The sequence below is a fragment of the Nesoenas mayeri genome, assembly GCF_963082525.1.
Source record: "Nesoenas mayeri genome assembly, chromosome: 1".
NCBI classification, from domain to species: domain Eukaryota; kingdom Metazoa; phylum Chordata; class Aves; order Columbiformes; family Columbidae; genus Nesoenas; species Nesoenas mayeri.
The window spans coordinates 128,077,034-128,091,803 of NC_137541.1; the positions used below are offsets into that span (position 1 = coordinate 128,077,034).

Consider the following 14,770-nt stretch of genomic DNA (forward strand, 5'->3'; position numbering starts at 1 on the left):
ATGCTGGAAGATTTTCTTGCACATAGAAGAAACAAACTGACCCATGCTCTCTAGGATCAAAGACTGCCAATTACATTTCAGAGGATGCCTTGGAGAATATAAATTGGAGACACAACTACACCTTCACCTTTTTGCATTGATACAAGTGCAGGCTCAAATTATCCACACAGTTTCCACAGTACAAGTAGCACACTTTTGTTATATACATCTCGTATAATTTTACTAAGTATTTCCATGGAATGTTTGGAGTGTCTGACCATATGTAAGTCAAAAGAAAAACTCTCCCAGACATCAAGGAGTACTAAACCAGATCCTAGGAGAACAGTGTATCCTGCTTTTTTCCTTACAATACATCACAAATATGAACAAAGAAACTTTTAAGTTACAGTTCTCACAATCCTTAACATTTCTTGTATAGGTCTTCAGGTTTATCTAAACTGAATTATTAAAATTACCACATACAAACACTTCAAAAGATTTCAACCTTACTCAGCAGTCTGCTAATGGAGTGGCTGGCAGTTTTAGGTATACAAATGATTTCCATAAAACATGAAATCCTTTGAACTGCCAGCTTTCAAGCCATCATGTAAGCTCTTGTAACTGTTATCATCATTTTAAGGACTGTTTTATCAATAGACTTTTTTTTAATCGTATGTCTTTTGTTATCTGAGTTATCTGCATGTAACAGGAGCAGTGCTTTATGATTCTACTCTGTATTTTCTGTTTCATTGTAATTCCTTAGAGTTCAGCCCATCCACAAACAAATTTTTAATGAATATTAAAAACCAATTCTCCAATGAAAGTACAGAATAACTCAGCTGAAAGGCTGTTGGCATATGCCTCATGCTTTCACCAAAAAAAGACCTTGTCTTATATCTTCACAGTGTACTTGTTTAATGTATTGCTTTTAGGCATTTTTGATTGATCTAAATAACACAGTACAATGTAATGTTATTTAACTAAATCAAAAAATCTCAGAGAATTTCTTACCACAATAGAATGCATTTACTTTTCAAATATACTCCTCAATTAGTTGTTTGCAAATGAAATGCTTAACACATTAAGCTTTAATGCTTTATGGAAAAATTTCATTACAGGGCCAAGAAAAAGAAAAGACTGACATAAAAATAACTACTTCATTCTAAACTCTACTTTTTACATGACATATAGTGCACTTCGTGCACTTTTTGCATATATTTTTAATAGGTTGTAGATGTATTTGTATCAAGGATTAGGTTGACTTTTTTCTCATATTTCCTCTTTCCCATGAGGGCCATACAGCGCACCCTCATAAGATGGCATTCTTAGATATGAAGGAAAAGTGATCTATGATATTACAAAGTGGACACCCATTTAATTTATATGTTCCTCATAATATCTATTATCTAAACTGTAGGAGATGCAATTATTTGGAAGATAAGGTTCAGAGCCTGGAAAGACATTCTGATACACTTTACTTTCTCAATAGCAGTGACTTTTAAAACATAGTCCTTCTTTTGTTAATTTATAATATTTTGCTTACGATAAATTTCCAAAACGACAGTAGCTTCTTGACTTTGTCCTTTTGCATCTGTTGCTTGACACCGATATATACCAGCGTCTTCTATATCTGCATTATAAATGGTTAGACGTGATCGAACGCCTTCTTTCTGAACAACCACTCTTTGACTGGAAACAATCTTCTCTCCTTGTGGGTTGTACCAGTCTATGTTGTCAGGCTCACCAATGGCTACAACCAAAAGAAAAAACAATCAAAAGTTAGAAGTTCAGGCAGAAAATACGCAACACATATGCCTACCCAATGCACAATGTCTATGCAACGTCAGAGAATTGTTGAATTATGAGAGTTGTGAGAAAGTCTGTGGAAAGATAAGCAAGGCAAAACTGTAGGCAGAGGTATGATTGTTGAGAAAGGATAACTAATAGCTCAAGGATTCAAGAGCAAAAAATAAACCACAGAAAAGTATGAAGTCTTAAAGGAAAGAAACAGTATGTTCAGCAGTCACTGAATCACCAGGTCAAGTCATCAGTCGGTTGGCTTGTCAGTATAGTCGGGCCATGTATCATTGTCAGTGGAAGATGGCAACTCAGAAACATCAAGTATCCACATCAGGCAGCTGCAAATGCAAACCCTTCTCCTCCTGACTGATATCTGCCTCACCAGAAAAGACTCTTTGGGCGTCTTATTAGGTTGGAAAGGATACTGAAGAAGCATCCTAACAGATATAAATTAGCTGTACTGATACAGACAATTCAAACTGAGTGACTCAGAGTCTGAAATATATAGTTTATAGACTGGAAATGTGAAGCCAGTGAAGATCTGTTATTTATCACAATTCTCACAAGTCAATATGAACACACAAAAATATGCTAATTTAAGTTAATATTGTGAATCAGTTTCAAATTATGTAGAAGCTTGAAAATCTAAGAAAAAATACATACTTAAAAGTAAAATTAATACATACCTGTGCATGTGAAGAATTTGGATTCACCCACACTGAGCTCAACTTTGCTAAGTGAAATTGTAACTTGAAGTAGAGCTGAAAAAGATAAAATAGGTTGTGAATACATTTTGGCATCTATCAGTTTAAATTTTATCTTTTCAGGTTTTGTATTTTCTCATTCTATACCATAGAACTTGTTCAACAAGTCTGAGAAGTTTCAGCTAAGCATTGTAGCTTTTGAACTGAATTATACAGAGAGGTAGAGAAAACAATTAAAATAATGATTGTACATGAATTATAACAGCCTCACATCCCAAAACTGAGGACAAAATTAAAGAAGTAAAAGAGATAGATCCAAAAACTGAATGAGAATAAAATGAATGGTAACACTCAGCATAGACCCAACAACAACAAAGAACACACACACAAACTCCAATAAACAAACAAACAAACAACCCAAACAAACATCTGTACAGTAAATAACATTTTACATGAGATGTCATGAATTGTAGATACTTTTTCGAGGAAATCATCACAAATCAAACTTACTCTGTAAAATAAATAAGTAAATAAATAAATAAATAAATAAAATTTATACCCTACCTCCCATGAGAAAATAGCTAAGAATGAAAACCACAAAAAGCTCTGAAGAACACATCCAGCTTCAGGCAAAAGTACATATCTGTGTGTACTCTATTCTCTAACATCAACACTTGTCAGCCCATAAAGGCTGTCCGGAAGAGGGTGTGACTGTCTGGAGGTTGCGAGAAAACTGAAGTGGACTATAAAAATGTTGAATCTAGTACCAGAGCAGGTACTAGCACTATTCTTTTTGCAATAGAAAGGAACACAGTGAGGGCTCCTTTAGGACACACTCAGCACTGACAGAGAAAGAGACTAATGTGCTTGTTCTCAAGCAAAGGACAAGCTTAAGTATAGGAAAGGAAGTGAGTTTCAGACAAAGTTTTATTTTTGTTGTAATAAGCATCAGGAGTAATAAATCATCCAGGAGGCTACTCAAAGCCTCACTTCTTTATTTGCCTGTCAGGATAAGCTTCACTTTAACCTCAGGACATATAACTCCTGGCTGGAAACTAAGGTGCTAATAAATTCAGAGGTTGAGGACTTTCAAGAGATCAGAGCCTGGAAAATTTATTTCAAATCACACTCCTATGTCACCACTTGTCTAGTACTATAATTTTTATAGAGTTTGTAGCCTTGTAGACTTACTTCAAAAATGTACACGTTAGCATATCAGCAGTACTGCTTCAAGGACAATTTCACTACTCAGTTCCAATAACTAGTAACTGATGTTGAACTACGTAAATGTAACAAATTAAGTAATAAATGTCAGGTAGAATGTAAGGAACTGCATGATGAGAGATGAAAAGCAAAGTAAGAGAATACTTCTTCATGAATGAACTAGATATTTGAGACTATAACACAGCTTTGGCAAAGGGTCAAACTCAATTCAAAATTCTTAGCATAAATGCAATTATAATCTCTGTGGAGACATGCTAGCTAAATCTCTGAAACTAAAAGGAAATAATATTTTATACATATGGTAATTAAACATTTACAAAATAGAAAAACATAAGCCTCTACTTCATGTAAATAGAAAACTATTACTTCATGTGAAGTACAATGAAAAATACTGCCCAAGTGATTAACCTAGCAATCTAAGTTTATTAGGTAGTCAGGCAAATAGTCAAGTACTACACTAGGAGAAGTCTCCTTTACTGAAAGTAAAATATTGCAGAGAGACAACATATCCAGAAAGTTTTACATTATTTTCAAATTTATTTCAAGATGAACTACATAGATGCATTAGGTTATTATAAGCTCTGATGAAGATGTCACACAATGTGCACACAATTCTGGTTATTGCTGGACACTGTCAGCTAATGGATTAATATAAAAGGGAGTTGATTGTACCAGGCTGGTCTGAAGGTCTTAAAACACACAGACGAATGCTTATTTTATCAGGTCAGTGAAGATGTTAAAAACATTCAAGTCAGTAGGGGCTGTGTCTAGTTATGTTAAACTAAGCCCAGAAAGGAATAGTAGCTTCTTGATAGATCTGACAAAATACTGTTTCTTCTCATGTTTCTAAGGATATTACCTAACTAGCTATAATTAAAAAAAAAAAAAAATATAGAGAGATTTTTAAATAAAGGCAAGATCTAGAAGATCTGTTCAGTTAGAACACTGTGGAGTGTAATGCTATCATAGTATAGCTGTTCTGGGAAAAAGTGAAGTTAGTGCTTCACTGAGTCTTCCATACACGTGCTATTTTATAGCAAAAGAAAAAAAAAAAAAAAGGCACTATTAGCAGTAGGTGATATAACCAAACCCTTCCCTTTTGATCATAGTCATTATAAAAGAATTATTATCAGCTGTACTACACTAAGAGGATTCTGTTGAAATATCCTTCAATGGATTTGAAATTCACTTAGGAAATAAGAATAATAATAAGAGGTCCATTTGTTCTGTTAAATATGGAGACAGATTACTCTGTTCATCAGATCTAATATTTAGTAGACTATCTGATTTCAGTTCCATTTGCACAAGTACCCTTCACATTTCAGAACTACCATCACAAACCTGTCATAGCTCTGTCTCCCCAGATGATGATCTAATGCAACAGAAGTGAGGTGTCATCAGTGAGAACTTAGAAAAAGTGTAAGTCACTCACATATGTACATCTATTTTCACTTAGCAATATATCAAAACATGTTAAATGTGCATAATATATAAATGGATATTTAAAACATATATATGAATATATAAGATACTGAAAAGGAGACAATATTTGAATAAAATATGAAAAAATATTAGGTAAAGCTCTGATCAAAATAGTGACTCCATCAGCAGTTCCTTGTTAATTCGATTTCTTAAAAAAAAAACCCAATACTCAAATCCTCCAAAAACCAGAAAAGTTTTGTTTTGCTTGTATTGAAAAGTATGACACCAAGTAGATACCAAGAACCAAAACATATCATATTCTGCTCATGTTTCCACAATGTAAATTTGGTGCAATATATTTAAACAGTTTTATGCTATATCTATCAATCTGAATTTATTTTAGAATTTACTTTTGAGCAAGGAGACAGCACTCTACGATGAAGGGGTCTTTCTATACCTGTTGGGCTGCAAACTCACCGAAAGGGAGAGGGTAATGTGAAGGCAGTGAAAAGGAAAGGACACAGCTTTGAAAACAAAACAAAGCTTGGGACAAACTTGGATCTAAGGAGAGGAGTGATAGCTACAGAAGATAATTTTGACGGCTTTTGCAGTGGCTTCCAAGAAAAACAAGTAGAGTACAAGATATAGCTGAGAGAAGGACTGTATTCTTTGTGAATGTCCTAATTCTCTTTAGCATAAGTTCTCTAACTATAGTTACAGCCTAGAATGCTTTGCCTTCATACAGGAAACTTACTTGGGTGATGTCGTTTTGCTTTTAGTAAATTACTACACTTAGTATTTAATATGCTTCTAAAACTTGGCTTCATTATTCTTGAGCATGAAGAAATTAGTAAAATTCTAATTGGCATCAAACTCAATCCCAGAACACCCATTGACCCAGTTACTCTATTTTTTCCCTTTATTATACAGGCTTCTGAGAATATTATCTTTAAATTCACTGATTCCCAGATAAAAGTGAATGGGCTTTGAATGAAAATGACACTAACACAATCCTCGCAGAAGTTGATTCTCTCTTAAATTTCTAATATTTTCTAGTTTTTATATACTTTGAAAGACCAAAAAAGTGCTTTGTTTTGTTTTTAAATACTACACTTTACAACAGTTTGGACTCCTAAGCTGAAATAGAGAAACAGAAATCATTAAATGTACACTGAACTTGTTAAGTATCTGTTCAAGGGCACATTATGTTAGGGAAAATGCCCTTTTAGGTTTTGCTTTGTTTCCAAATCTTAGTAAGTTGTTTTCTACTATTAATTCAGCAAAGTCAGAAATACCAAAACTTTATACAATCCATAAAGTTACAGTTAGGTAAGAGAAAGTCTGTTTTCAGCTGTTTCTGTGAGTAATCAAATAATCAGTAACCATAAACCTCTGCCCTGAATAATTCCATTAAAACAACAGTACAAATTAGAGCTAAACTAAACTCTGTTAAGCTGTTTGCATTCAAGAGACAGAATCACCAGATGGAAATAATGTTCAGAGATGCCTTAAGTCACATAAGGTACTTTTTTTTTTTTCATAGACAATGAAGAAGACTCTAACATTGTACACCTTTGTAGTAGGAATGGCACGAAGTCAGATGTTACACAAAAGATGACCAGTAAAGCTAATGATCACTATTACAATTATAATCATTAAACAGCTAACTCAAAACAAAATGCTAGAAAAAATAAGATTGTACCACATACTGTCACATCTCTTTTATATCCAAGTGAAATGCCTATGGGGAAGAAATCTTATCATCTGCATACCCACTGAAAAGGAGATTATGTTCTTGTTGAATTTGTAAAGTCTACAAGACTTGCAATGTTTAAAATCATCTCATACATTTGTAAACCATTGGAAATAAAAATAACACTAAAGAATTTCTTTTCCTATGTGTGTGAATCTATAGTAAAAATTCAATCCAAATAGACTATTCAAACTTAACTTACTCAAGATTTTATAATTTAAATGTACTTTTAGATTTTTTCTCAATTTGTTTTAGCAGTTTAATAAACTACATAAAGTTCATTTGGACAGTATTCTAATATCCTGTAAGCATTATAACTTTTTTTTCTTTTTCTCTTATAAATAAAGATATATCAACTGGCCTAATGATAACCTGTCCTCCATTCAGTGGCCTTGAAACCTTGCCTGTGATTTGTTTTGTAGAAATATCTGAAAGACAAACTGCATCTGCAAAGCCAAGAAACAAAAATGTAAATTCTATGAGGGCTGGTTATTGCTCAGCTTTTTAGTGGGCAGGCTACTACTAAATCATATCATACCACTTCTCCAGGGTATGACAATACTGAGAGATTTTAGTTACATTTTTAATTGCTTGACATCAAGTTGCATGATCAATTAAGTAGTTCAGTATAACTGAACTTTCAATTTCATCACATCAGCATTAATTTGGATTTGTCAGTAAGAAACAAAGGCCTGATATAAAGTTCTAAGGTTTTATCTGAAACATTAGGGACTCCTTTTTGAATTTCCATCTTATAGAATAGATAGTGGTTTATTTTTAGGTAGACAAAATACCCTTTGTGCCATTATCAATTCATTTCCTACATCTGTTGAAGTGTCATTTTCCCTGATGAGAAGAGCTAGAAGTCAGAGAAAGTTCAAACTGCCTTCTGGGGCATAACAGATGTCATAGGGGTGAAATGCATGATGAAAGAGAGCCAACGTGATCCTGCTTTGAGCAACAATGGCATAAACACTGAAGCAGAATCAGAAAAGCCTTTGTTAAATATTATTTTCCATGATACTTACTTTACAAAAAGTAAAATAGATAAGCTATTAATATCTAAGCAGAGACAGCATAGAACTATAAAACAGGACATTGCTTAAACAAAGTCTGCTTGTTACAACTTTATTTGCAAGACTTATCTCAAACAGGTGTTACTCAGTACTGCCCCCCACACCTCAAACTCAAGCAATCTACAGTTTAGGAATAAAATATATAAGTATAAACATTGTGAGTTTTATCGAGACTTCCAGGTAGGTTGATATTGGGAGCTCAGCTCTCTCAAGAGATCGGTTAATGATCTAAATATTCAAATACAGATTTATAAGATCAACCTTATTTAGTTTTAATCAATGTTTAATCCATATGAATATTTTCTAATCGTGCCGTAGAAGTTTATCACAGAAAATCAAGATTAAAAGATATCCAAACTAAAACAAAAAATCAAGGTATCTAACTTTATTCACTTCAAGTCTGGCTTTGGCGAGAACAATTTTCTGTAAGTGAAATGCATGAACTTTGGAAGACTTCAGCTATAAAACAGGTTCATTCATGCATGAGATGATACAGATATTTAATCTTACTTAAGCTATTTCAGCTAAATTCAGTAGAACTTCTTATTATGAATGGAAAGAACAATCAAGTTTGAAATTAATGGCTTAACACAATATTAAGCTATTTTAACTGTAGAGAAACACACTGAAGAATCTTTATCATGTATTGATATCAGAAATAAATATGTAGGAAAAAAAAATATATATACCTACACTTTTCAAAGCTTAACACCACCTTAACAAAATCTCCTCAGTCCAAAAAAATGTTTCTTTTTGGCAGCAATAAACAGAAAGGAAAATTATTTGAAGACCCTATGGATTTTAAGAATCAAGCTTCCCAAACTGAAAATTATGTACTCAGTTAATTCTCAATTTCATAATTTCTCCTACATTCAACGTAGAATCTTCTAAAAATCAAAAGTACCTCAATGAAAATAAACCTGAAAAATTAGCATCTTAATCTTCAAAGTGTCAGTTTGTAAGTAACAGTAAGCTAGGATTTTTTTTTTTTAATCTAATCTAAAAGTGATTTAATAAAAGTTGCAAAACTTAAAAGCTTTTAGGCAAAGAGAGTGATGCAAGCTGACTACAAAACATTAGAAAAAAGCATTTCCCTTAATAAACAGAAATCATTAATCATAGAGCTTTTAGTATTTAGTTGAACATGAATATTTTGAATCTCAATAAATTGAAAATGCATTTGAATATATAATCTCCTCTCACCTACTGTTATGGAATGATGGTACATGCTTTCACAAGAAGCACTTCATAAACTATATCCTATGGATACAGTCTCTATCACAGATGTGTTGCAACTTCAAGACACCTCTCACCTACAGGGAGAGGCTGAAAGCGCTGGGACAGTTCAGCCTGGAGCAGAGAAAGCTCAGAGGGATCTTACTAATATGTGCAAACACTTGATGGGTGAATAAAGAAAAGGGAGCCAGGCTCTTCTCAGTAATGCCCAATGACAGGAGAAGTGGTAATAGGCATAAATGCAAATAAAGGATATTCTGTTTAAACATAAGTAAACACTTTTTTTTTTTTTTTTTACTGTGAGAGTGGTCAGAGATTGTAACTGGTTGCCTGGAACAGCTGCTGACTCTTCATCCCTGGAAATATTAAAAACTTGACTGGACATGGCCCTGAGCAACCTGCTCTGGCTGACCCTGCTCTGAGAAGGGGGTTGGACCAAGTGATTTCCAGAGATACCTTCCTGCTTCAGCCGGTCCGTGTGAGTCAGTGTGATCTTTCTTACTTAAAAATCTACCTCGCTGTCCCCATGGTCCACTGGACAGTCTTTTATTATAGAATAGTAAATCAGAGACAATACAAAGAAAAACTAACATAAGGGGAACATTTATCCAGGACCGTAAACTTTATCTTAAAGCCACAAACGTTATAAATGTTGCTAAAGGGAAGCACTCATGCTATAAGAGTGCCTCATATTTCCTCATTATATTTAAGTTGGGTTTTGCTGAGGCAGAAACTTTTGAAAACTGCATTTCTCTATTGTTGCTTGGTAGTCAGCACAAGTTTGGTAACATGCCAGAACAGTAACTGAATGTGGACACCCTAACTGAAAAGTACATTCATATTGCCTTCAGAACAGCAGCAGAAAACATGGGACTTGGATCAGAAGCTAGAAAGAAAGCCAAGCTGAATCACTGTCAAAATTCTTTTTTCAAAATCAGCTAATAGCCTAAGTAGTCCTTCAATTTGCAGAGGAGTACTGGACTAAGGCAGCATTCTTTCTAAGTACTTGGCCTTTATAATTTAAATCTAAACAACACATCTCTTAAACTTAAGCCAAAGGTTGTATGTGGTGCTTTTGTTGAATGTCGAACACAGTAACACTTCAAATGATCATAAAACCAATTCAACATCACTAATCTAACAAAAATAGGAAAAGAAACAATACTGGAATCATCTTTCTGCATCAACAGGCATAGCATTAGGAAGGTTGTTCTGCGTTGGGCAAACCTTGCAAGATCATTTCAAAATTATATCCTAAGGCCTGTACATCTCAAAATACTAGTTAATCAAGCAATGTTCCTTATGATTCTAATGTGTGGTATAAAGCTTTGTGAAGAAGGCATTTCTCCATGTCTCATAGCAGAAGCCAAGAGTTTGCCCATTCTTAAACAATAAACAACCGATCCTTACGAAAATACCTGCACATTCTACAGAGGACACATGTAATGTTTGTTTCTAATGCAAAGTATATATTAAGAGATTTCTCTAAAAAGAAAATATGGCTGCTAAAATACAGTACTCAAATATAGGGCAAGAAATCAAGCCACATAGTTATGAAAACATGTATAATGACTGATTTAAAAACAAGAGATCTTTGCAATAAAATGTACAATCAATCCATTCTTCTCAACTCTCATCATAAAATCAAAAAACCTGAAATTAGCCTTTGAGTTCAAAAGATATTAGGTGAGGTCAACAACTCACCTAACATAGCAACTGGCCCAACACAGCAACCATTTCAATTACATATAACTTGTCCTTTGGCAACTGTTGCTAAAACTATAGTAGTTTCCATAAAATGTACCAGGAGGCGGCAATTAAGTTAAACCAGGACAATATATAAACTAAAGTTAGCAACAGTAATAGCATTATTCTCCCAATTACTTCTTGAACAAAACACACTGAGTAATCAATGTCTCTGTAGCTGAACAGGAAGTATTTTAAACCTGATTCCAAGAACCTCTATATGCAAACAAATGCATAGGCTTTTCTCATGGATTTGTCTTCTTTTTCTTGTGAAATGCAATACATTCTAAAATAACCTGTTTCAGAGAAAAGGACAGATCTAGCAAAAACATTTTGTGCCTCAAAAATCAGTTACAGTCTCTGTCAGGATGTTTCTTTAATACAAGTATAAGGAGTTCATTCTCATTTCTTGGAACTACATAATGAAATCGGACTATAAACTTCATATACACAAAACCCCACATTTTTAACTGTAGGAGTTGACAGAGAGATTGTGGAAATGTGACCCAAGGATGTGTTTGACCTTTCAAGAAAATGAATTAATAGCTCAAAGAGATCCATCATCCACTGCTCAAGTTTTTCGTTATTACTACTGTATGCAACAGTTGAAAATGTTATTTACTGGGATTAATCCTAAGAACAGAAATAATGTCTGCATCAGCCAACTAAGCTTCCTTACTTGTAGGATCTGAGGAAGCGTTTGACCTTGAAGAGACAGACCTGTGCCCTTAAGAAGCAGAATGAGCAAGTTTTGAGAAAGTAACAGCAAAAAACAGGATGTGGTTCCAGAGTTGCAGCATTGTGTGGAAAAAGGACTTTAACCAATACAGTGATAGAAGAATACGTGTGATTGCAAGGCAATGAATTATGATCCTGCAGTGCATTGGCAAAATCTGTGCAAGCAGGCAATGCTCGATGGAGAACCTCAATGCAGCTACAGCACTTTCATGCCCAGTGGTGGTGTGAGACCAAGGGCCAAATACATGGCAGCCCCTGAATTGAGAATTGATTAAGGAAGTACGCAAAACTGTCATGCAGCATGCTTTTATATCCCCATATGCACAGGGTTTGTTGAACATGATTATGAAGGGACACATAATGACTCCTTTTGATGTTAAACAGTTGGCAGAACCTATATTTACTCCCGTGCAAAAGGTTTTATGTCTCACTGGAGAAACCTATGTAACGTAGCAGCTATAGATAATCTAGGACGAAACAATGGGGATCTGTTGCAAGGGGTGGGTATCCCCCAACTCTTGGAAGAGACACCAATTGGCACACCAGAATTACAGGTGCGATTAGTTTCTGAAATTCTGAGGTAGTCAGCAGACCTTGCATATCGAGCTATCATAAAGGTGTCTGAAACCCGCAAAGCAGCCAAATCCTTTACAACCATCAAACGATGAGAATTACATGCAGTTTATTGGCTGTCTTCAAGAGGCCATCAATAAGTAGGTTGAAAACCTAGAAGCTAAGGAAGCACTGATGTTGAAATTAGCAGTAGATAATGCTAATGTTGACTGTCAACGTGTTATCTGCGAGTTTTACAGTACATATTATGTGCTTCTGTGTATTGCCTTTCTGAAAATCAAGCAGCTTGTCAGGAATATGAGTTAATTGTTTTACTGGTTGTTGTTACAGTTTTTGATTTGTGGTATTGTTTGTGTAAGTGCACCGTAAACCTTCTCCCCACTTCTCCCACTTGCTCTGCAAGCAGCTCTGTGCTTCCTCCTCCTCCTCCACTCTTCTCATGGTTTTTACTCACAAGATGGGGTCAGGAACACCTGTTTTCAGACGCATTCCGAAGAAATAAGCATTGGGAGGTGTTTTAAAACACAGGTAAGCACTTGGAAAGATGAGGAAAGAGGATCCTGTGAAATATTGTAATCAATGGTGGCTGCTGTATAAGTTAGATGATTGGGAAAAGTGGCCAAAGAATGGAACCTTGAAGTTTAACACTTTGTTGCAATTAATGTTGTTCTTACAGTGAGAAGAGAAAGACAAAAACAAATATCTGTAAGAGATCATTAAATCATTGCAGACAGTTTTACAGGCAGAACGGTTTGAAATTCAGCAAGCTGAGAGAGAATTAACTGATAACAAACGAGTGACAGAAAACTTGCAAAACACTCTGCGAAATGCTTTTCATTATTAACTTGTTTCTTTGTAGGTACCTGCCTAAATGTATTACAGTTTTATAAGTCTTTGCCTGTTATATGGTACAGTAAGTTCACAGACTATTAAATCAGGAGAATCCATGGATCCAAAATGTATATTTTGTGATAATACAGAAGACCATGAGTAATTAAGTTCTTTACTGTGTGAATGTGGTGATATGGTTTTGCATGCAATAGCTGTTACTATTCTTTCTAGCATGCTAGTTTTATTTCAGCATCCAGACTTGCACAACTCTGTGACAAGCTGTCTCATCTTGGTGTACTAAATTTGGCTCTTTTGTATGCACACCGGATAAAGAATCCTGGTTTTGGGATAACAGTTGTAGCACCCCAGATGAGAAACTAATAAAAGCCTTGCCCACTCCAGCTTACTAAGAACGGCAGCGGGGCAGGTGCCAATTGGGCTCCAGCGCACACTGACTTATTTTGTCAGGGAGATCCAGCAGAACCTCTACCTGGCTGAGCAGTAGGCGGCTCAAAGGTGCAATGCTAAAATCAAAGTATTGTCTTGAATAAGTGAAATTGTGATCCATTTGCATTTTGAACTTGGCATCTGGTTTGCATATCTGAGCTCAGTATTTCAGTTTATATATATATATCTATATATCTATATCTATTTGGTACCAGAAGAATTTCATTTAGGGAGATAATTACAAAATGGGAACCAGTTCCACTACTAACGTACCTCCTTGCTCCCCCTTAGGATGCATCCTTACACATTAGAGTAACTTTGTGGGGGAATACTCTGATAAAAGAAAGTTTGAAACATATTCACTAGTGGCTTGAACGTGGGATTCTGGGTTATAGTGATGTATTGCAATTAATATAGTTCTGAAGAACTTTGGAAAAAAAAATAGGAGGAAGTACAGTACTGTAAGTTAATTTGCTTTTACTGTTATCTAATAATTTTGAGACCAGAAAAGAATTTAAGTTGTTAAACTCTGATTTGCATTGAATTTACACACTGGTTGAGGATATGGGAAAGAAAACTAAATGTTATGATGGATATGAACTTGGGAGAGGTTGTATTTAAAAGTTGCTAGAATATTAACTGATTTGGATCTAGGAAAATGGAAATATTGGAATGATGGTTTATGTGCTGTTTATTGACATCTGTAAGAAATTGCAAAAGGTAAATGGGGCTGAGGAATGTGACTATTGCTCAGCTAATTAGAATTGCATATAAAGTGTATAATAGCAGGAATGAAACAGAAGAATAAAAAAGCAAAATAACCCAGGCCTGTGCTGTACAGCTTGAACATAACTTCCAGGCCTGTGTCAAGTTGCAAGATAAAGTTAGCTCATTGTAACCGAGGAGTCTGCCAGAGCCTGGCAGCTCCCACTTGGTACCAGCGATTATGACACCTGCATGGCCTCGTCTGTATCTTAACTCAGCAAAGGGAGGAGAGAGAGAGGAGAGAGGAGAAGAAGAAAGAAACAAAGAAAGAAAAATAGAAAAACCTGACTGCCTGCTGCTAAAGCAGTGAAAGGGGGGCTTTATTTCCACACATACCCCCCTTGACCCCCGCCTCAGAGATTTTGCTGCTGGAGAACTGTAATACTGAATGAAGGAGTCTGAGGGTGAAATTTAAAGGCATCCCCAGTGGATCTGTAGTTCTAACGAAGCTGGGAAATTAAACCAATTTTTAAGTC

General features: G+C 35.0%; 1 protein-coding gene across 3 annotated transcripts in view; it reads right to left on the reverse strand.

Moving 5' to 3' along the window:
• Positions 1–14,770, reverse strand: part of NCAM2 (neural cell adhesion molecule 2) — a gene marked incomplete at its 3' end in the record, with an annotated part of 289,423 nt that overhangs the window by 138,402 nt on the left and 136,251 nt on the right. For 2 of the 3 annotated variants that reach the window (XM_080360459.1, XM_080360460.1), the window contains exons 2-3: positions 2,466–2,540; positions 1,523–1,729 (exon numbers count right to left, since the gene is read on the reverse strand). The exons of the other annotated variant lie outside the window; for it this stretch is intronic. In XM_080360459.1, coding sequence (XP_080216585.1) covers positions 1,523–1,729; positions 2,466–2,540 — 282 coding nt within the window. The remainder of the gene's footprint in view (positions 1–1,522; positions 1,730–2,465; positions 2,541–14,770) is intronic. 3 annotated transcript variants of the gene reach the window in all.